This window comes from Pseudophryne corroboree, chromosome 3, assembly GCF_028390025.1.
Source record: "Pseudophryne corroboree isolate aPseCor3 chromosome 3, aPseCor3.hap2, whole genome shotgun sequence".
NCBI classification, from domain to species: domain Eukaryota; kingdom Metazoa; phylum Chordata; class Amphibia; order Anura; family Myobatrachidae; genus Pseudophryne; species Pseudophryne corroboree.
This window is the reverse complement of record NC_086446.1, coordinates 652,324,676-652,349,569: the sequence shown is the minus strand read 5'-3', so window position 1 is coordinate 652,349,569 and position 24,894 is coordinate 652,324,676. Positions and strand designations below refer to the sequence as shown.

The 24,894-nt window shown below is 39.6% G+C and overlaps 1 protein-coding gene across 2 annotated transcripts in view; it reads right to left on the bottom strand.

The window, feature by feature from the left end:
- ARID5B (AT-rich interaction domain 5B) overlaps positions 1–24,894 on the bottom strand; it is a 351,469-nt gene that overhangs the window by 51,599 nt on the left and 274,976 nt on the right. For both annotated transcript variants that reach the window (XM_063961814.1, XM_063961815.1), the window contains 2 exons: positions 22,381–22,433; positions 17,295–17,392 (listed from right to left, as the gene is read on the bottom strand). In XM_063961814.1, the coding sequence (XP_063817884.1) occupies positions 17,295–17,392; positions 22,381–22,433 (151 nt within the window). The remainder of the gene's footprint in view (positions 1–17,294; positions 17,393–22,380; positions 22,434–24,894) is intronic.

Genomic DNA, 24,894 nt, shown 5'->3' with positions numbered 1-24,894 from the left:
AAAATGCATCAAAACAAGCAGAGATGCCAACTAATAGATAGAACTGGCATAATGTCTACAGCAGTGGTTCTCAAACTCGGTCCTCAGGACCCCACACAGTGCATGTTTTGCATGTAACCCAGCAGGTGCACAGGTGTATTCATTACTCACTGACACATTTTAAAAGGTCCACAGGTGAAGCTAATTGTTCCACTTGTGATTCTGGGAGGAGACCTGCAAAACATGCACTGTGTGGGGTCCTGAGGACCGAGTTTGAGAACCTGTGCTCTACAGAATAGTATAGAGTCTACAGATGTGTCCACTTTCATCTAGCTTCCCTACACGTTAAAAAGTCCATCTAAGTAATCACGCCACTTGGTAGCGCCAAACATCTTTAGGTGCTACTTTTTCCATTAAAATGCATCTTATTCATAAAACGATGCAAATAGGATGCACCAACAGCTTATGCTGTATAAAATAAGTTGTATGCCTATATTCGTTAAGCGACCACGGCTGTATCTACATCTACATACAAAACGCTATGCAATGTAGGATTTTGTATGCAGTGACAGACGCAGATGCACAGAGTATATCGACATGCCACATATTTTAATCCGCAGAGTCTGCTTGTGTGTCCTTTTTGGAAAGCGATGCAAATAAGATGCAGTTTTTGGCAAAAAAGGACCCCTGGCACTGATGGAGGTGCACGAGAGTGGTCAGCTCACTCACACCAGGCATCTCCCGCTGCATGACTTATTGAGGCAAGATGTATGAAGACACATCTGTATCTTAGAAACGGCAAAGACCCAAAATGTGATCAAAATGCAGGCAAAAGGCTTTATTAAGGCTGTGTCATAAGTAATAAAGGGTTAACGCCTAAGAAATCTGAGATATCTCAGTTGTTTCTCAAGTTACAGGAGCTCACTGCAGCCTCCACAGACCTCTATCTTGACTGTGAGCCATTTATTAAGCAACTCATCTCAGGATGGTGTTATCTTTCCTTGTCTTGTCAATGGGATCCAGTGCCATCAGAAAGGCTTCACTAGATCCCCTGCTAGGTCAAATCTCTATACATCTGCATTGACGTTAGCTACACATTCGCAAAAGCCCTTACTGCTTTAGCCACACAGCAGTTGGATGGCAGCAAAATATCTCTAATATTATTCAGGAGGGGTGATTTCTCTAAGGAGCCCTGGCAAGTTAATAACAGTGATAATACATTACGTATTGCTGCAATAGATAGCAACATCCCATTCACACTATTCATTTTTTTAATCCATTATATAGCTCAGGTTGCGTATCTGACTTGTGATCTGTCCAGCCCATATACCATCTCTCTTCTCTGGCTGGCAAGTGGAGCGCTCCAATTGAAATCATATATTTGCTCCTGAATCGCTTGGATGAAAAATACAGTAAGTGAGAAAAAAATGTGGTGTTGTGTCATGGCATAAGATTGTTATGTCTACATATTACAAGCTCCTGAAACCTGTGTTTCAACATTGGCGGTAAGAGTAATTTGCTGTAAGATCTACAAGTAAAACAAATTGAGCACTTGCTAAATAGTCTACGGGCTGTATTAAGCTTTCCAAAGGTTCCAGGACATGAATGTAATCAAGGTTCCATGACGTGCATTTACAGAAAGCTTATAAAAGGCATGTATTGCTGAGACAAGCTGCTTCGGAATGTGTGGAAAATATCATGCTGCAGATTCAATCTGCCTGGGTGATGTGTTTTATATCCTATTTTTTATGCTAATTTTTTTAAGTTACAGTTATGACCTTGTTTTTTTCTGTAATTCAAAATGTGTTGCAGTCTGTTAAGTGTTGGAATGTATAATCAAAACCTATTTCTCCTCAAACCTAGATAAGACAAGGTGTAGGTGGTATCTTTTATAATGGACCAATTTACAATAATTTTATGACAAGATTTAAAGAGTTTAACTTTAGTTTTCAATAGCTCAAGGAAGTCAAATGTGATCGGCAATATATTAAATTAGTTGTTTTTGCCATGTGGGGGAAAAAAAAGATGAAAAGTAAAATAGTTGCATGACGCATGTAGTAAAGTTACTTTGGAGCGGAGCTAAAATGACTAATATCATATGGTATATATTAGGTAATGGTTCTGCATAGGGCAACACTGTAATCTGTACCTAAATGAAAAATAAATATTTCAGTCATCACTTAAGTTATGAAGGTTGAGTTTAGAAGTTGAAATAACAGATATTTAAAACAAATCTCTAATAATAATATTTTTCATTTAAATAGTTTTGGTGCACGTTGAAGTCCACTTTCCTGGGCTAATTTGTGTGACTGACCAACTGTAGGGCTACAAAGATGAAGCAACAAGGAGGGGTGGAAAGAGCAGGATTCTGGGAGTGGGGGTTGATTTGGCTCTTTATGCACATCATAGAGTGGCACAATGGTAAGCATTGCTGCCTCACACTATATTGGCCATGGATTTTAGTCCTAACAGGGCCTTTGTCTACATCTGGACTTTTGAGTATATATACTTAAGCTCTAAAGAGGAAAAATGGATGTGTTGGCAACAGCAACCAGTCAGAGTCCAGCTAGCATATTTTTAGAATGTACTAACTAGATAAATGATAGCTAGAATGTAATTGGTTGCTATTGGTAGCACCTTCAATTGTTATTTTTAGATGTTTCAAATCTTTCCCTAGTTTTTATTGGCTACATAATTAAAGCCCCTATGGAGAAGGGACGAATATTAAGATCTGTGGTGGTTATTGGACCGGGCAAGCAGGGCACTGCCACCTCAGGGCGCAGCTGCAGTCACCCTGTCAGTACCTGTCTACCAGTGACGTGCGGTGGGGTGAGGCAGGTGAGGCAGAGCCATTCCTGTCATACTTACGTTTAAACCAGAGTTTTGATTGAATAATGTATATGAAAAATACTAATAATTTGTTTGAAATATCTTCTTTGCATTATTCTAATAATTTTTATAGCCCAAACTCTGGAGTAAAAAGTCTATGGCAGGTGAGGCAATGCCTCACCTGCTTATCTTTTCCACACATCTCTTATCAAAACTCACCAAATTTCCAGGAGTCTATACTGCAGCACCTGTGTATAATGCCCATATGTACCCTTTGGCTTATATATTGCATGAAAATCTGGCTCTGGGGTTAGCCAGTGCCTCCTGAGCCATTTAGCTCACCGCACGTCCCTGCTGTCTACCCTTGCCCGCCGCCATTTACAACTGGAGACTAGTCCAGAGGCAGCGCTAGGCTAGCGGTAGAGGGGCTGAAAGAGGCACCAACATCTATGCACTGGGAGGTGTGACATGAGTGGCTGCAGGAAGGAGATCTGCTACTTCACGCTGTATGCCTCTAGACTCCCACCTCCTGCTTTGCACTATTGGTGAGAGGATGCAGCTGTAGGTCTCTGGGGACAACAAAGGAGAAGAGGTGGTGGGGGCCTGCTGCTGGCTTGCCTCATCTGGAGCCGGGGGACCTACTGCATGTGGAGAACTGGTGAGTAACAAACACACACGCACTCACTCATACTTTCGCTCTCTCCTAAGAGGCTCTACCTTGCACAATGTGTATAAAAGGCTCTACCTGGTGCAATGTGTATAAGGGGCTCTATCTGACAAAATGTGTGTAAGGAGCTATCTGGTGCAGTGTCTATAAAGGGCTCTATCTGGTGTAGTGCATAGAAGTAGCTCTACCTGGCGAAGGGTATATAAGTAGCTCTATCAGGCGCAGTGTGTATAAGGATCTCTACCTGGCGCAGTGTGTATAAGGGGCTCTACCTGGCGCAGTGTGTATAAGGGGCTCTACCTGGTGCAAGGTGTAGAAGGGGCTCTACCTGGTGCAAGGTGTAGAAGGGGCTCTACCTGGTGCAAGGTGTAGAAGGGGCTCTACCTGGTGCAAGGTGTAGAAGGGGCTCTACCTGGTGCAAGGTGTAGAAGGGGCTCTACCTGGCGCAAGGTGTAGAAGGGGCTGTACCTGGCGCAAGGTGTAGAAGGGGCTCTACCTGGCACAAGGTGTAGAAGGAGCTGTACCTGGTGCAAGGTGTAGAAGGGGCTGTACCTGGTGCAAGGTGTATAAGGGGCTGTACCTGGTGCAAGGTGTATAAGGGAGGTGTATAAGGGGCTCTGCTCTACTGTGGTGTAATGCGTGTAAGGGGCTCTAACATGGCATTATATGTATAAGGGGTACTACTGTGTGGTGTTATGTGACTGACGGACACTACTGTGAGGTGTAATGTGAATTATTACTATTCTGTGGCCATGCACCTTCCCCAGAAAGCCATGCCCCTATATTTTTACTGCGTGTCTTCAGCACACACTGTCCCTTTTTTAACTGGGGTAGGTGGGGGGTGCCAAAGGAAACATTCGCCCTGGGCACCGTATGGTCTAGAACTGGCCCTGTTTAATGTGCAAATAGGTGATGCTATGTAATTAAAGTATAGTAAAAATAACAATAATAAAAATCACAATTCATTACATTTTTATTTTGTTTGTCGATAATCCTTATTTATGCACTAAAAACTTACTGATTGGGGATGAATTATTTCTATTAATTGTTTTATACCTATATAATGTAGTAGAGAGAAAATATTATGCTTTGATCATTATCAATACATACATCAAAATATCCTTTTGTATTACCTGCCATATATAAAGTACATTTGTAATATATAACATTAATATACAACATTAATCCCTAGAAAATAATTAGTCAAAGAGGAAAACTTAGACACATACACCATTAGAACATTTACAGGGCTAGACCAGCAAAAAGCCAGTCAGAACATTAATAGCCATAATAAGTGTAGCAGAACCAACTGTAATAAATATTATTGTTTACATTTTCTTATACAGTGCAGAAAATTCTGTTGCGCTTTACATACATGGGTAGCACATACTTAATAAAACTCATCTATGTTATCTTTTTATTTGCATAACATTTTTATTCATAAAATAAATTATATATATATATATATATATACACACACACACACACACTGCTCAAAAAAATAAAGGGAACACTAAAATAACACATCCTAGATCTGAATTAATGAAATATTCTTATTAAATACTTTGTTCTTTACATAGTTGAATGTGCTGACAACAAAATCACACAAAAATTATCAATGGAAATAAAATTTATTAACCCATGGAGGTCTGGATTTGGAGTCGCACTCAAAATTAAAGTGGAAAAACACACTACAGGCTGATCCAACTTTGATGTAATGTCCTTAAAACAAGTCAAAATGAGGCTCAGTAGTGTGTGTGGCCTCCACGTGCTTGTATGACCTCCCTACAATGCCTGGGCATGCTCCTGATGAGGTGGCGGATGGTCTCCTGAGGGATCTCCTCCCAGACCTGGACTAAAGCATCTGCCAACTCCTGGACAGTCTGTGGTGCAACGTGGCGTTGGTGGATGGAGCGAGACATGATGTCCCAGATGTGCTCAATTGGATTCAGGTCTGGGGAACAGTCCATAGCATCAATGCCTTCGTCTTGCAGGAACTGCTGACACACTCCAGCCACATGAGGTCTAGCATTGTCTTGCATTAGGAGGAATCCAGGGCCAACCGCACCAGCATATGGTCTCACAAGGGGTCTGAGGATCTCATCTCTGTACCTAATGGCAGTCAGGCTACCTCTGGCGAGCACATGGAGGGCTGTGCGGCCCCCCCAAATAAATGCCACCCCACACCATTACTGAACAACTGCCAAACCGGTCATGCTGGAGGATGTTGCAGGCAGCAGAACGTTCTCCTTGGTGTCTCCAGACTCTGTCACGTCTGTCACATGTGCTCAGTGAAAACCTGCTTTCATCTGTGAAGAGCACAGGGCACAAGTGGCGAATTTGCCAATCTTGGTGTTCTCTGGCAAATGCCAAATGTCCTGCACGGTGTTGGGCTGTAAGCATAACCCCCACCTGTGGACGTCGGGCCCTCATACCACCCTCATGGAGTCTGTTTCTGATCGTTTTAAGTAGACAAATTTGTGGTTTGCTGGAGGTCATTTTGCAGGGCTCTGGCAGTGCTCCTCCTGTTCCTCCTTGCACAAAGGCAGAGGTAGCGGTCCTGCTGCTGGGTTGTTGGCCTCCTTCACGTCTCCTGATGTACTGGCCTGTCTCCTGGTAGCGCCTCCATGCTCTGGACAGACAGACACAGCAAACCTTCTTGTCACAGCTCGCATTGATGTGTCATCCTGGATGAGCTGCACTACCTGAGCCACTTGTGTGGGTTGTAGACTCCATCTCATGCTACCACTAGAGTGAAAGCACCGCCAGCTTTCAAAAGTGACCAAAACATCAGCCAGAAAGCATAGGAGCTGAGAAGAGGTCTGTGGTCACCACCTGCAGAACAACTCCTTTATTGGGGGTGTCTTGCTAATTGCCTATAAATTTCCACCTGTTCTCTATTCCATTTGCACAACAGCATGTGAAATTAATTGTCAATCAGTGTTGCTTCCTAAGTGGACAGTTTGATTTCACAGAAGTGTGATTGACTTGGAGTTACATTGTGTTGTTTAAGTGTTCCCTTTATTTTTTTGAGCAGTGTATATATATATATATATATATATATATATATATATATATATATATATATACACACACACACACACACACACACACACACACACACACACACACACACACACATATATATATATAAAAAAATTATTATTTTTTTCTTTAAAGTGGATGTTTACACTGCTGTTGGAATTTGGGTAAGTGGTTATCAGAATCAGAATTGACTTTATTGGCCATGTACACTCACGTATACTAGGAATTGTTTGCGGTTTACAATGCATCGCCAAATAACAACATAAAAAAAATAATCATTACATAGCATAACACACATACACACATTACATACATTGTTTATAAAACACTGTTTACAATTACATAGGAGTTCGTTGTGCCAGACTTGTTAGGCATAATTTAGTAAATGGACAGCTAATGGAAAGAAGCTTTTTTTGGTTTTGGTCAACTTGGCGAGAATGGACCTACAGTATAAGGCCTGCCTGATTGAAGTGTTTCAAACAGGACGTGACCAGGGTGCAGCTGGTCTGCTACAATTTTCCCTGCCTGCTTCTTGACTCTGGACAGGTAGAGGTCCTGAACAGAGGGGAGAACGGCACCAATGATCCTTTCTGCGGCCCTCACCACCCTCTGTAGCCTCCGTGTGTCACACTCATTGGCAGCTCCATACCAGACTGTGATTAAAGAGCATAAAACAGACTCCACAATGGCTGTATAGAAGATAATCAGCAGTTTCTGTGAAATATTGAATTTCCTGAGTTACCTCAGAAAGAACAACTACTGTTGCACCTTCTTGACAATGGAGCCTATATTTGGCCGCCATTTAAGGTCATGGGAAATTGTGGACCCCAGGAATTTGAAGGAGTCAACCCACGACATGCTATCGGCTACCACAAGTGGGTGCATGGCAGCAGGTTTTTATCTATAATCTACCAGCATCTGGACCATTTTAAGAGGATTTAGGTTGAGGTTGTTCCTGCCGCACCACTGTTTTATCCGGTTCACCTCACATCTATAAGCAGCCTCATCCCCGTCTTCGATTAAACCGATGATGATGGTGTCATCTGCAAATGTTATAATTTTTACCGATTGCTTTTCCAAAGTACAGTCATTGGTGTATAGGGAAAAGAGCAGGGGGGGAGAGAACACATCCTTCAGGGGCCCCTGTACTGGTCGAAAGCACACTGGATGAAATCTTCCCTGCTTTCACCACCTGTGTCCTCGCTGTCAAGAAATCCACAATCCAGGAGCATGTTGATAAGGAGAAAAGTTTGGACTGCCTGGGAAGGGACATCTTTACCCAGGTCAGTGATAGGACTAGTACTGGGGGCTTCCCTCTCGAATCTGCAATAAAAGTTGTTCAACTCATCTGCCAGTTCTTGATGCATGACAGTGGGGTTAGGATGTTTCTTATAGCAGGTCATAACTTGCATACTTCTCCAAACTGAAGCAGGATCGTTAGCTGAAAGATTGTTTGTCAGCTTGTTAGAAAACTGCTTTTTCGCCAGCCTAATTTCTTGGGTCAGGGAGTTTCTGGCCAATTTATACCGGCACTTATCCGCACTGCTGTAGGCCTGCTCCTTGGCCCGACGAAGCTTCCTCAACTTCCTTATAAATCTTATATTGTATGTGTGATACCTACTCCTGTTAATAAAATCTTTTTATGTCTACTAATATACTACACTATGATATCCAATCTTTTCCTTTGAGCCATTATATTGATTGTAGTTTCAACGTCCAGAGTGATTCCTGGAAAATTGTGTCCTTATGTGGCTCAGATTAGCATATATATTTTATTTTTGTGGCATGTACCCGTGCCACAGGATGGATGAGCGTGGAAATATATATATACACACACACACGTTCATCCATCCTGCGGCACAGACACACACACATATATATATATATATATATATATATATATATATACACACACACACACACACACACACACTGTATACATACTGTACCCGTATATAGGGGGTAATTCAGACTTGATCGTAGCAGCAAATTTGTTAGCAGTTGGGCAAAACCATATGCACTGCAGGTGTGGCAGATATAACGTGCAGAGAGAATTAGATTTGGGTGGGTTATATTGTTTCTGTGCAGGATAAATATGGGCTGCTTTATTTTTACACTGCAATTTAGATTTCAAATTGAGCACACCCCACCCAAATCTAACTCTCTCTGCACGTTATATCTGCCACACCTGCAGTGCATAGTTTTGCCCAACTGCTAACAAATTTGCTGCTACGATCAGGTCTGAATTACCCCCCATAGAATAGTATATGAAGACAAGTGGCAGGCACTCCAGTATAATCATTAATAAATCTAGGTGATGTATCTTAAAGTACAAAGGAATATGGCACTCAGGGGATATGCTTAAACTTTACAATATTTATCAAGCATGTGACAGCAATATTTCAATCAATCTAGTGCCCTTTCTCAAGGTGATAATATGTATGGGCCAGATGTGGCCTTCAAAAGCTTTTTGGTGGTGGTCACTTCGTTGAATAAGCCACAGACACTGTTGGATGTTGTCATTTTATTAGGCTGCATTCCAGCCTTGGACATGTAGTTAAAGCAGAAATACTGTCCTTCATGGCAATACTTAGACATTACAGCGTTACCAGATGAACATGCCTCAAACATGAAGTCATAGTTTATATGAAAATGCTAAACACTCAGGATACTAAGAAAGCCTCTCTTCTGTGTGAAAACAAACTCAGAACTAAAGATTGTTTAAAGATACAGTATGTTCTTACGTCTTGTCTCATCCTGAAGTGGACAGACATGTTTAGAATAAAGCCTGAGACAAGTCATTTGTGCAACAATGATGTAAAATACTCAATTTGTCATATTTTGTGTATTAAAGACCATTTTCTATTCTAACCCGCTTCAAGTTCAAATCACATCTGATTTGCAAATTTGTGATAAGCGCATAAGAAAGCGCACTTTCTCTACATGACTTCTTTCCACTATTTCATAAAGGAAGGAAAGAGAGACATGAAACTTGTCGTATATAAAGGCGCTTTTCACAATTACAGTATTATATTCAGAGCATTTCCATATGCAATCTAATACGCCTTCTGATCGAGACTTTGCACTTATCAAATGTGCCCCCATGTGAAGCAAATTTCTTAAGTGAATAGTGCAAAATAGATTCAATCTGGGAAATTAAAAACGTACCTCTATCGCAAGAGGTAAACAATGTAACCTATTCTTTTCATTTGTCATCAGGACAATGTACAGTGTTACATGATGCAGCACAACTTAGTAAATATACTTTAATGTCAAAAATGCACACTTTATTTAGTCTTCTTCCTATCTCTCTTCACCATAAAAGTCATTAGAAAGAACATCTGTTCTAAATTTTTGAAACAGACTTGTTTTAATTCCGTATTTAACAAGTCTCTTTAATCTACATAAACAGATGCTGTTAGCTCACCACTTTGAAATGCTTAAAATTGCCTCAAATTATTATTAGTAATAATAATAATAAACAGCTTTCTTAAAAGTACAATTTGTTTCTGCTGTATAAAAATATTTATTATCACAGGTTCAGCTAGTAAGACACAAAACTAGTCATCACTGACCTGCAACAAAATGCAGGCAAGTATGTTTTATCTAATATATTAGACAAGCACACTCTACAAGTCACGTTGTGAGTTGTATCCTTGTCAGGGCCGTAACTAGGGGTATATGGGCAGTGCCGCCACCAAGGACACAGGGTTGTAGGGGTGCCACCCATTGGTCCTTCACTGCACCTACATTTGGCTTGCAGGGAGCCAAAGAACGCTAAGGTCATGCACGCTGAAGCCCCACCGGGAGCCTCCTTAGAATGCAGAGCTCTTCTTCCTGGTGATGGTGGCTCAACCCCTCAGCATGACCTTATGTCTGGGGTGGGGCCAGCACAGGACAGAAAATCATCCTGTTACAGCACTGATCTTTGTAGCCTATATAGACAATAATGGTGATTTTCACAGGATAATCCCAATTATCAGTACCAAATGTATTCTAATTTGGCTCAAGTGTTAATAAAAGGGTTGAACTGGCACATTATTCAGTCTTGAATTTCCTTTTACAGAAAACAATACAACCTGCCTGAAATTACTGATTCTAGATATAACTGCTTATTATGATAGACATGGTTTCTGAAAATGAAGACTTAGTTGGATGGATCATGGAAGTCACTTAGATTCCCACAGTGTAACCTCCATAGTGCTCCCAACATGGCTGTCTCATTTGGTACGCTTATGGATGGGATAAAAAATACATGGACCTGATGGTTTTGTTGGGACCCTACTTTGAGCACTAGGATGCTTCAATAACCCTATTTTGTGTCATCTCTTCTAGGGATAGACTATTCCACCCAGGGTAATCCTACACAGTGCGCTCTACATGGCTGCCTCACCTGATCCCTTGTGAGGGTGGAAGTTATTACTCAAAATGGCTACACCAATTTTCTCTGCGGCTTGCCGATTGTTGTATTACTTAACTCTTCTGTATTTTGTGCATTATTTTTGATGTCTTGTAAAGCGCCTTGAGTCCTGTTGGAGAGAGCGCTACATAAATAAAATTATTATTATTATTATTATTACTATTATGAAAGATGGAGCCGACACAGATTATTTTGTTCCCATGTTTTTGCTCATCAAATATTGGTAGGCATGCTAGAGGCATTTAATAAAGTAACTAGTCAGTGGGCATTTTTTTTTTTGCATTCACCCTCTGCCCCTTTGAAATATGGTCATGGCATTTGTGCCAGAATCTTTGCTATGTTTTGAGCAATATTGTTGGTCATTTCTTTGTACTAGGTGAAAGGTGGGCAACGTTTCAGTATTTAGATATCTTAATGCAGGATTTAAAATAAAAAATAAATAAAAAATAAATTTCTATATTATATGGGGGAAAAATACCAAATTGCAGTTTCTGTCTCTGTCTCTCAGTCTGTAATAGTAACTAATACTTTAAAATGACCTTTACAGAAGATTTCCTAATAACCAGATGGTTTAAGCATGTGTGACTGCTTTATCACTGAAAGGTCAGACACTTAAGTACTTGGGTTACGTTAAAGCACTTTTTTTTATATTACTCACCCAATTGATGCATGCAGTTTAAATGGAATAGGAATCACATTATGGAAGCCTTAATAAAAGACATATTTAGATACTGAAGTGATTAGCTGATGGCATAAATGGTGGCATCACTTAACACAGCTCAAGGGAAATTACATTTTGCTAGATATAGCCTTGAATTACTTTTTATTCTTCAGCATGTAAACCACAAATATTATCACCTGATATGCAATTATTGATGCCGCACAGCCAGAAGCAAACATAAATTTGTTTTATTTATTAAAAAAATAAAATTGGGAGGGGGGGGGGGGGGTCTAAGGTGGTGGGATGGGGCGAACTGTTACATTTTCAAGCTTTGGCAATTCCATGATAAGGCATAACATATTGTACCCTTGACTTCTCCCTCAGAGATCTGCTGAAGGACATCCTAAACCAGCAAGCCATTGTAATATTACAGACAATATTGCACATTAAAAAAATAAATACAGGTTGAGTATCCCATATCCAAATATTCCGAAATACGGAATATTCCGAAATACAGACTTTTTTGAGTGAGAGTGAGATAGTGAAACCTTTGTTTTTTGATGGCTCAATGTACACAAACTTTGTTTAATACACAAAGTTATTAAAAATATTGTATTAAATGACCTTCAGGCTGTGTGTATAAGGTGTATATGAAACATAAATTGTGTGAATTGTGTGAACACTTTGTTTAATGCACAAAGTTATAAAAAAATTTGGCTAAAATTACATTCAGGCTGTGTGTATAAGGTGTATATGTAACATAAATGCATTCTGTGCTTAGATTTAGGTCCCATCACCATGATATCTCATTATGGTATGCAATTATTCCGAAATACGGAAAAATCCCATATCCAAAATACCTCTGGTCCCAAGCATTTTGGATAAGGGAGACTCAACCTGTATAATAAAATCTCCATACATTAAATAAAAAGTTTTTTTTATGATACTAGTCTAATTGAACATGTATTGCGGTCTTCTGTTTGCCAATGCATTTTGCGTCAATTAAAAAAAACATTGATAAAAAAAAAAACCTTTCCCTCTATGAATGCCTTCACATAGATTTTGGTTGATTCATGCAACTTTAGGAAATCTGCCTGCCTTAAGCAACAGTTCCTGATTGGCTCTGTTTACAGCAAAATATCAGGAAGTTTTGCACAATCTTTTACTGGAATAATATATGAGCATTTAGGATTTATATAGGATTTTCAATTATTGTTTGCATTGTTCAAACATGTATGACAGGCAAACTAAAGAATATAATATATATACATGCATAGCCAGTAATTATATAAATGTGTGTGTATATATATATATATATATATATATATATATACACATACACACATACACACACACACACACACACACACACACACACACACACACACACACACTCGTACATACACACATAATCAAAACAGTGTTACTGTACTTTGGCAATTTAATATCTGAAAAATGTTCACACTGACAGCAGGATGCAGAAGTATATGCAGATTGCAGAATCTACTTGCAGTGGAGCAGTAAATTGACATCTCTGCCGCAATGCTCGTACAGGGTAGAATAAGAATGACTTGTTCATAGACAATGTACACATCAACCATAGTTTGAAAAACAAATTCTTATGTGTTAAACTCTACACAACAATTTCTGATGAAAATATTAGGTTGTATGGCACATGAAACAATACAAACACATTACAGAGAAGTATCTGTTTAACACAGTAAACACAAAAACAATTACAATTAATGTATTTTCCTAGACTGCATTGTCAGGCTTTCTGAGGTGCTTGGGCCATATTGTAGTTAAAGCTGACACAGAGTAAGAAATTGAGCCCGATTCAGATGTGGTTGTTCTTGCTGCTCCTATCTTTTGCTGTACACTATTGCAATTATATGCTAATACTGGCAGAAGCTAACCTGAGCATAGGGACGCCCACTGCTGTTGCATTATTTCCATGACAGTGTTCAAACTTGGTTTACTAATCCACCACCAAACATAGGACCTAGTGTGTTGTTGCCTAAAGTGGAGGCCAAAAAGTTCACTCAAACCAACTATTCTTTCTCAATTTGGTTTTTGGGCCATGTATAGTTTCTTTATCTCCGCTATGGAAGACAAACTTTCTTAGATTTGCCAAAGGCCTCCCTTATAGGAGACACTCACACGTGTATGCTGCGTTTTGGGGAATGGACTGATTTAGACAAATCCACATGTGTAGTGGCATCCTGCAGATACCAACGGTTTCTAAGAGCTCCCACTGTGGAGGACAGACTGAAGGGACCATGGGAATGATCAATAGGGTGTAAGGGGTAAGAGCCAGTGATAGGCTGAGAGTTGGAATAATTGGGGTAAGTGAAGGGAGGGGGAAGAGAAACCCTATGACCCATAGAAAAAGAGTTCTGATATGCTAGTCTATACATAAAACTATATGTGGACACCGATTCCAAATTAGTATATGTTAGGATTTCAGAGCTCAGCGACTTTCAATTTGTTGCGGACATAAGATGCCACCTTATCAAGCAGACAGCTCATCAAATTTCTGCCCTGCTTAAGTTGCCCCAGTCAAAGTACTGTTCTTCTATAATAAAAATGTCTAAGCAGTATGCCACACAAGGTAAAAAAAGAAAAATGGTAAGGTCATAAACAAAATTCCCAAAATCATTTTCTACTAGTGAGATCCACACTGCCTCTGGTAGAGCATCTAGCAGGCTGAGGGCAATTCCTTACAAAATGTGTACTGCCAACTGCAAGGATTGGTAGAGGAGATAAAATGAATGGTGTGGGACTGTTTTCATTATTTAGCCTTGGTCCCTTGGTTCCAGTAAAGGGGAGTCTAGATAATGTTGTACTTCCAACTTTGTGGCAGCATTGTGAGCAAGACTCTTTCCTGTTCCAGCATGCACAAAGTAAGGTCCATCAAAAAGTGGTTTGCAGAGCCTGGAGTGAAAGAGCTTATTTGACCTGCACAGAGGCCAGACCTCAACCATATCACACATCTTTTAGGGATGAATAGAAATGCTGACAGTGAGTCAAGCCTCCAGTGTTTGGTCTTGCTAATGCTCTTGTGGCTTGTGAATCACAGCAGCATTGTTCCAAAACCCATGGCTTTGTAATAAGATGTTCAACAAACACACATGGGTGTGATCAGGGCTGGATTAAGATTTGTAGGGGCTCCTACATACAGAAAAGGTAATTACAATCATATGACAAACTAGGTTCCTCCCAGATTAAGATGGTAATTGGCTCAAATAAGAAGGTAGCTGGTTCCTGGGGAGGGGCCAGCCACCAGCAAACAGATTGTCAATGGCCTCCAGACATCCCTGTTAGTCTTTTAGACAGTTTGCCCCTGGATGTCACTGGGTGGGGGGTCCCTGTGTGTGTGGGAATTTGGCCCACCAAGTCAGCTGCCCTGTTGGTAATCCAGCACTGGGTGTGATCTCTGGATGTCCACATAGTTTTTGGACATGTACTTTATTTATTATTATTATTATTATTATTTACATAGAGCCTACATATTACAAGTACTTTATGTATATTATACACACACACGCTATCGGAGTTCAGCCAAAATAACTGTGTTAGTAATTGATCCGTATCTTTCATCTCTTTAATCATGCTATCAATGTGCGTATACTGTACGAGGTAGTGCTCAAATATTCATCTAAATCCTATTACACAAAGGAGGCAGCACAAACCAGAAATACAGTATGCTTCTGTTCCTTTTTTTGTCTTTTTGAACTTTCCCGTATGTACCAGCTGTTTTCAGTCAAGGAGAAATGGATATCTGTTTAAATTCTAATTTTAAGGGTTTATAGGTCACATGAATATAATAATTCTTTAGGATGTTGTCAGTCATTAATCTATTTTTAATGACTGTTCAAAGCTATTATATTTTCATTAAGAAATTGTCAATTGAATAAAATGTTAGCCTTAAGAACCAGACTGTTTATATCATTGAACCACAGTCTTCCCAATCCCACAGTATATTTTACACGACCATGAGAAAATTCTAATAATTAAAAAGTGGCTAAGTTTATTACATAAAGCTGTATGAATGCTTTAATCACTTACATATTAAGGGAAATGGTTTATTATTAATCCACAGTATTGCCTTACCCAAATCTGCATTACAGTAAATTATACAACTTGACTTTTCTTTAACAAAATATGACAAATAAACAACATTACCCAGAGATGCATGTACAGAAAATAAAGATGTTTAACATACAGGGTAAACAATCTTTCGGAGCTGTATAAAAAAAGAAAAGGAAAAAGAAAAAAAGCCTGGAGGTCTATCAATATGTGTCTAAAGAATACGTAATAGTTACATGTTCAAAGGAACTTGACATTTGCAATGAATTTTAGGGCTGCATTTAAAACAGTGAAACCGGATTCCATCAGTTCTAGAGGTACCTGCATTGCATTATTTTTTTCCACTACATCCTGAAATATTACCCTTTTGGGTCTGTATGTAATTAAATGTAATAGTCATTGTGCATTAAAATGCACATTAAAAGAACTCATAAGAACAACTGCCAAATGTCTTGCATTACAAATAAAAAAAATGAAGACAAATCAAGTATGCTGTCCCATTACAACAAAAGGCTATTGTATGTATAAATATATATATATATGTATATACATACATACATACATACACACATATGTATATATATATATATATATATACATATATATATATATATATATATATATATACACACACACACACACACACAAGCACACACACACAGTGTATATGCAACAAAGTAATAAAAAATGTGAGTGTAAATTATTTAAAAACATATTATAACACTGTATATACCATTACAACTGGTAGAACATGTCCAGGTATGTTTGTTGTGGAGCTCAGCAAGGCATCTGTAGTGAATGCCAAACCTAAGGCTAACTCCTCTGTAGTACTGTCAGTGCATACTAATTCCACAACACAGCGCATTGGAGTACTCAGCGTACATTAAAGTGCATGCTTATAGATGTGGAGATATTACCCAATCAGATTCTAGCTATCATCTGCTAGAAGGTGCTAAATAAATGATAAGTAGAATCTGTTAGGTTGCTATGGGCAACATCTCCACTTCTGTAAACCTGCACATTGGTAAACATACCATCTAGTGTGCACCCTTGTATGGCCCAGAATAATTCATCTTGCAAACCAGAGGTCAGCAGCCTGTGGTTTTCAAGTTGTGGAAATACATGCTGGTATATGTAGCTCTGCAAAAGCTGGATAAGCAAAAGCTGGCCAAGATTTCCAAGAGGAACAAAATGACCACTGCAAAAATGTATCTTCTTCTAATATAACAGAAACGATAGCCACACAAAAATGCATGCATAAGATTCCACAAACTTTGGGTCTGCTCTTCAAGAATATGCCTTTAGCGAAGCTCCTTATCCGTTCCTACTTCCACGTGCCCTGGTTTTTCCAAGACAGTCCTGTCTTTTGTTAACAGAAACTTCAGCACAAACAAGCTGAAAGACGTCTGGCCTGGACTTCTACTTTCTACACTCATCTGACACATTGCTCCCAAACCAATGGTCTACTTCATCCATTGTGAACCCCTATCTTTTGCTTTGATTTTTGTACATTAATGTTTGTACCTCTCTACTTCTACTACTACTGCTGCTATCAGAGCACATCAGCTAACATCTTTCTGTATTCCAATTGTCATCGTACTTACCTTTCATAGTGCCTACGTGTACATGTAGCAGCGCTAGTGCTTCCTGGGTTTCCTCCTAATTCATCATAAATATGTTTCCATTGCCTCCGGGCAGTTATCTGTACAAAATCAACAGGCACATTTATGTTAATATTAACGTTCTGGAATAATATTTTCCAAAGTATACTTACAGTACTCTATATTTTATATTAAGCAACAAAAACATTACAATATAAACCATTCTTATAAAGCAAAATAACACTGTATGATCCACGGATTTTGTTACTTTTAAAACAAATTATTGCTGGAAAGGTTATTATGCTGTCTTGCTTTCTGGAAGTCACAGAGGGGGTTTATCACATTTAAATACATTTTCAGTCTCATATTTTCAAAACAAGGAGCCGGATTTACACTTATTTCAGAACTGCAACAGGATGGATAAATAAATGTAGCATTTCAGCTGCAGTTGTGAAAACTCAGAGTTAATATTAGTGTTTAACCTGTTCCTGCCTGCCACCCATTCGTCTGTTTCACAGTATGTGGGATATTTTCTGATGTATTGTGGCAAAGATCTATGCAATCTGCACCACCCACCGATTGGGTCACTAAGGTGTGATTGGTAAAATTCTTTAGTGCATCAGTTTGCCACAGTTCCCATGTGAAGGAGGGGAGACACTAGGTATAAGAAGACCTAGAACACCCTCCTATATTTAGATAGCACGCCTTGATCTCAATAATGCACAGCACATGGCAGTATTTCTAATCTTTATCACAGACCCATGGCTACAAGGCTGGAATAAAATCATGCTATCTGTCTGCAGATTAACATTGTTAACATAACTCTCTATTCAATGAACTTTTTTTTATTAGCCATTTTATGTCCATTTACAAAGTATTTGTATTCTAAGCGCCAAAACTATTCATGGTACATTCACACTCAGGGGTGGCTTGGCCATAGGTCTCACCAGGAAGATTCCGGGTAGGTCAACGTGTCTGCAGGTCCTGTTTTGTGTGTTGTCATGTGGCCCCACCCCCCACATGACAGGCAGCCCAACGCACTCCGTACACTCCACTGTCCCCATTCATTCTGTTATTCCATCTTTGTAGTACAGCAACTCTGCCATCCAATGATGCTGCCATGGCTACACGGTATGTTATACCTCTCGTACTGCCCATGTCGGCCACTTCTACAAAATTTTACAGGGCCACTTTTAGTTCCCGATCTGCCCCTGTTCACACTTGCTTGCAAAGCAATACATTCATCACCAATAACGGAGCATGCTCCATTTTTTGCTGTGTCACAAGTGAGAAAGTAAGATGCGTATTCAGCCAGTCCGAAAAAACACCCTTAATCAAAAAAAACACACACTCAATTTGTCTAGAAAATTACACTGCCGATGCAAACAGTCACAGAGTTAAGGTTTGAGTGAACGCTAAAAGTTAAGATCCACAAACAAATTGAGTCCACTTCTTTAAGGCATAGCTGGCACTTGCTAAATGTACATTTGAGCACCGGATCCTGCTGCATTGGCTTTCCGCTCTGGCATACAATTGTGCTAAAGTGCAGGCGTAGCTTGAGGTTAGCGGATTACAGTATATAAAAAAAAAAAAATAATTAAACAGAAATACGTTCCGTTTAATCACAGTAGAATCTGGAAAGAATTAGCATTGACATCTCTCATTTCTGTATTGCAGAGGTCATCTACGAGTGTGTGTTGCATTCAAACACTGTACCATTGGGGAAATAAAAATAAAAAATAAAATAAAGATCTTAATCTTTTCTGCCTTATCTAATGTTTTCTTGGTTCAAAGAACATAGTGTTCACTCCGTGACCATCAAAATGTATCAGTGAGCTAAATATAGGCTGCTCCTGTCAGATAGCATTAGTTAATATGAACGAGTGAGGAGAGTTTTCTGAATAACGGGTAACTTCCTGTTTATTTGCTGGTGGCTTTCCATCCATTAAGCTATTTTACACTACAGTTAAAGCAGATCAGCGCAAAACACAATTTCTTAATGCGCAACTCTGATTATGTTCTAAAGCTTTTTAAATACATTCCACATTATTAGACATGAGCAGATGTCATGTATTTTGCCAAGTGAAGTTTTCTTTGTATACAATCTTGGCTGCATATCCGATAATAAGCTCTTTCTTAACATGGGAAAAAATTACAGACCCAACTAATTTCCTTGACGGGGAAGAGTTACATGTGTTTTCCACTTGTAGTTTTTACGACAAGTTTACAATTCTTCTAAAGCTGGAATTAATCAGGCATTTCTCCAAGACTGATTCAATAAACCCCCAATGTGAATTGCTATTCTGAAATATTGTTTATTTAAGCTTTTACTCCAAATTTGTGAAACAAGGAAAAGTTAAATTTCACAATTCTTTCTTCTGATTTAATATTATACACTTTTTTTTTTTTTAAAGGGTGTCCGTTGGACAAGCCAAAATCACATATTCAGCTCAAGCAGAATACTCAGTCTACTTGTATGACATATTATTATTAAATTCAGTTTCATCGCGGAATCCATACAGGAACTCCGATCAGGGCCGTAACTAGAGGGAGGGGGCGGGGCATGCGCCCCGGGTACAGGATTTGAGGGGGCACCAAGGAGTTACAGAGAAACAGGGATTTTTTTTACTGGTAGTGCTGTGCCGCTCCAGTGAGACAGCAGACGGCTCCCAGGGCAATGTATCTGGCCCAGCTGTGGGCAGCTGGCTGCGACACTGTGCCGGTGAGCTCCAGTACCTGGGATCTCTCCTATGTCGGCTTCTGTCTTAAACGCTCTTCTTTGCCATGCAGTGCTATGACTAGCTTGCGGTGCACCATTCAAGCTATAGAAGCGCACTGTGCTCCCAGTTAGCAATATCAACCCCCGCTTTGCCTCCCAGATGGGGGGAGTTGGTGTAGCTTATAGGGGGGTGTAGTGCAGTGATGTAGTGTACCATATAGGGTATATAGTGTAATAATGTATTGCAGTATAAAGGGGCACGTAGTGCACTTATGTGGTGTAGCATATAAGGGGATGTAGCGTAGTGATGTAGCATATAGGGTATGTAGTGCAGTGCAGTGCATAGGGGCATGTAGTGTAGTGATGTATTTCAGCGTGTAGGGGGATGTAGTATAGTGATGTAGTGCAGTGGATAGGGGAATATAGTGCAGTGATGAAGTGTTATGATATAGTGCAATGTATGGGTAAACACAGAGAAGCATGTAGTTGAACACGCTGACGGGCATGTGACGCATAGGGCATTTGAGGCACATATTGGAATATTGTCCAATAATATACCCTTTTTTCCAAACTTTTGATAATCTGATTTTTTTTTCAGTCTGATAGGGTTTGTTTGTTTGTCTGGTTTTTTTTTGTGGGGGGGGAAGGGGTTTAGGGGGGAGGGAGGGGGCGCCAAATTACTGCCTTGCCCCGGGTGATGAAAATCCTAGTTTCGGCCCTGCTCTGATTTTGGCAGAGGGCTTCTGTAGCCTTGGGAAGAGGTGATGTCTGCATATTTTGGGAGATTGATGTTCTTCTCTAATAAGCAAATGTTATATAGAACTAGATAAAAGGACTGAGTTTAATCAAATGACCCAATCCACAAAGGTGTGATAATATTTCAACTGTAGACTAAAATGTGCGTGTTACATATAATTAAAATCTCCCCACTGCAATATATGGTATAGGGTTGGATAGTTGTAAGCTACTTCCTATGTATTATATGCAAGTGAGCCACTCCTATGCAGAATAGGCTTCTGGGAAATGGAATTTCATTGCATATAATCAGAAAGCTGACGACCCAGGGTATGCATACTGTAAATCATCTTAGCACTGATCCATGTAATGGATAAAGGTTGTTTTTCTGCACACTATTGTATTATTTGAGGTTATACTGTAAGGCTATTATTTTTTGGGAGAGGGGTGCACTGCTAACACTATAAGACATTTGCTTTTACTTATAACTTTTACTCTCCTCATTTTTTTTTCACATTTCCTTTTAAATCAGTACTTGTGAAGACTGTCCCATGACATCTACTGGTAATTAAGTTGTAACTTAATTACCTATATCTTGGGATGGACTTTTGCATTAGAATGGATTCCATTCTAAATACAGATGTGTCCTCATTCAGCTAACCTCAAAACAGGGCTATTTGGTGAGCCAAAAAAAATGTGCCTCTAAGTGCACACACACTAATTTTCCACTCATTAGTTTACTATATTACCCACTGTGTATGCAGCTGATGGCGAGCTATGCGCGGCCCCGCATGTTGTTAATGACCCTCGGTCTCAGCCGTGCATGCTCAATTTGGACTCATCGTCCAAAGCTGCATGCTCCAGCCGGCCGTGGCATGACATCACAGTGTGTATGACCACCGTCGGGCAGCCTAGCCCAGGAGGGGAAATACTAAGCACATTGCCTGGTGTGTACCCACCTTCAGCCATACCAAGCATCTGTCGCTCAGTACTTTGACTCAAAATTGCAATATTTTATGTCTCACTGCTAATGTGATAAAAGCACAAACAACTTGTGCACAACTAGAACTAGTGCATGCTATATCACTGGTGGCCAAAATGACAGCTACGCCATGTGTCCTGCCAAGCAATATCATGTGAAATTTGTACTGCGACAATTAAAATAAAAGTACAAATTCTAAGCCCCCCAGTACACTACAATCCTGTTTGTATACGACTGCAGTGCGCTAAAGACAGTATGCAGTGTGAATAAGACACTAAAATGTCCAGAACTAGCTATCCATGGTACAGCATCTAAGTCACACCATTCATCTAGTTACATATAGAGCAAAAATTCTAGCAGCATAAGGACACATCTAGACTGACATCAATAAAGTAAAAAGCAATAATTTATTTGCTATATCAAACAAATCCCCCATTTTATCACAAAGTAGAATTTATGAACCACTTCCCTACATTTACTGGCCAAAATCCTGTGGCAGAGACTTCTTAGTTGTATGCTTACCTAGATACGGACTCTGTACAACTAGTTTATACCCAGACTTTAGTTAGTTCCACCTTATTGTGCAAGAGTTCTAGAAAGGTGGATGCTACATAAACAGTGTTAACAAATGTAAAATATACAAAAGCACTCACCGTTTCGTACCCTCCCAGTTTTTGAGCAGCTTGAAACATAGTCCAAAGGTTAACTGTTAGAGGGACAATAAGTATTTAGATAAGCATTGCATTATCCGGCATACATCAAATATACACTGAACAATTTTTCATGTCAAACAAAATGAAACATGAGAAATATCAATGTGGCCACAACATATTCAAAGAAAAAATTCTAATAATGAATTAAAAAAAGTATTAAGAAATTCAGGTTTTTTGAGTTGAGTTGACTCTAGGTTTTATTTCTTCAAATGGTAACAATAATGAACTGTCACCAATATTGTACAACAGAAATAAAATAGAAACAAAAACACACAAACCAAAAGCTCATTTCAACATGCACCCTATTATATCAACAAGCTAGAAAAACCTGGTGAAGTATTACAGAAAAAAAAGTGATTCAACGTGAAATGCAGGAAGTATTTTAATGACTTGTGTTAACATTTGCTTGTTACAGATGTATACTTCTCTTCCAGATAGTATATGATGTACACCAACATAACTTTATTATACACTCTAAGTACAATGTCATGTAGTAACAGTATAAAAGGTAGGAGTTGATGAACATTCTAAGAAGCAGATTCAATTGCTATTCAATTAGAGGACTAAAAATAAGATGCAGTGGTTTGCATAGATATCACTGGTGTCTCTTTTCTCGCACCTCCATAGCAAGTCTGATTTTTCCTAAAATCGCTATTTTTATGAAAAATCACCTTGACATTCTCTGGGACCCTGGCTGCACCCACAAGGACTAATGAAGCAATTGGAAGTTTCCTGTAAGCTAAAATAGGCTGTAATTACTCACCTTCCGAAGCATGGTCTTCTGCATCCAGCATCGGAAGCCCGGACTGGCAGCCCCAGAGGGAGGAAACTCCTCCCAATGGGACTGCCTTGAGTGTCTGTGACTGACAGGTAGGACATCCAATCGGAAGCCACTGCCAGTCACAGTGAAGCCAGTGCAGTCTCACGGACTGCATCTGGCTTCACTGACAGTGAGCTGTATTATATCACCTGGGGGGGTTGCAGTCTTGAAACCCATAGGTAAAAACCTCCACTGGGTGTGAGTGTACATGAGTGTACATGAGTGACCGCCAGTGTAAGTGTAAACCCCACCCCCACGGGAGCCACCACTGGGAGATCTACATCTCCCAGCAGCCCTCACGCCTCCCAGCATTCCCAGTACCTCCCACCAACCCCCAAGACTCCTAGAAGCCCCCTCCTCAGTCGGAAGATGGAGGGCTGACCATCAGACAGAGGAAAATCTTTTTTTTTTTTAATTATTATTATTTTATTTTTTCATGCACCATCGGGTTTTAGCACCAAAAACCCTGCAACCATTTTTTAAATATTGGCTACCGCGGGTATCGGGAGCGTGCATATATCTACAATTGGGCACAAGATACGCAAGGTTTTTTCCCTCGTTAAACCTTGCACCTAACTGAATTCTCTACCTATGACAAATTCCTGGTGTATGCTGCAAAGAGGAATATAAAGGAAGAACTCTACTTGGTTTGGTTGCTCGACTTGCTAGAATAACAATTAAATTAAAAGCAGCTCCGCAGCAGAGGATTTAAGACCTGTTTGTTTAATGTGCTTTTGTTTATAAGGAGTTCAAGAAAATTAAAATGAGAATATTCACCCTTCAACACAAAACAATTCTAAAAGTCTGCCTCAACCTTCCAATGTTTCTCAAATGCATTAACAGATTTGCTTAGGTCTTGATTTAATCTAAATCAATGCATAATGTGACAAAGCTGTTCGAAGCACATTCATTGCTCTTCTATTTCAAACAGCCAGTTTTGAGACAAACATTGTAATCATCTGCAGTTATTCAAGTTTATCATGGCTGCCAGAGCTCGACAGCAATCAGTGCCAATTAGGTATGTAAATTGTTATGTAAAACATGCAGGGGTGACATTCCTCATAAAAATAACACATGGTTTCAATGAAAAGAAAAAAAAATATCTGCAGCACATATTACTAATCTGGTGAAAGAGAAAACATTTCTTTGTGTTGTTAAATAAAAGTACTGCTTTAGTTGCGTTAAATATGTACAGTATGAAATGACACTTTTCATTTATTTTAAGTCATTTATATAGCGCATACATATTCCAAAGTGCTGTACGAAGAATATTTGATCACTGGGATAGCATGGATGGTGTAATGGTTAGCATTACTGCCTCACAGCGCTGAGGCCTATTGTTCAGTTCCCACCTAAGTGTGGAGTTTGTATATTCTCCCCGTGTTTGCATGGGTTTCCTCTGGGTGCTCCACTTTCCTTCCACACTCCAAAAATATATACCGGTAGGGTAATTGGCTACTGACAACATAAAAATTATACCTAGTGTATATACAGTATGTGTGTGTACATGTGGTAGGGAACATAGATTGGAAACTCCACTGGGGCAGGACCGATTTGAATGGACAAATATTCTCAGCGGAATATGTGTGAGCTATATAAAGAACTTGTAATACATAATAAAATAACCATTCACA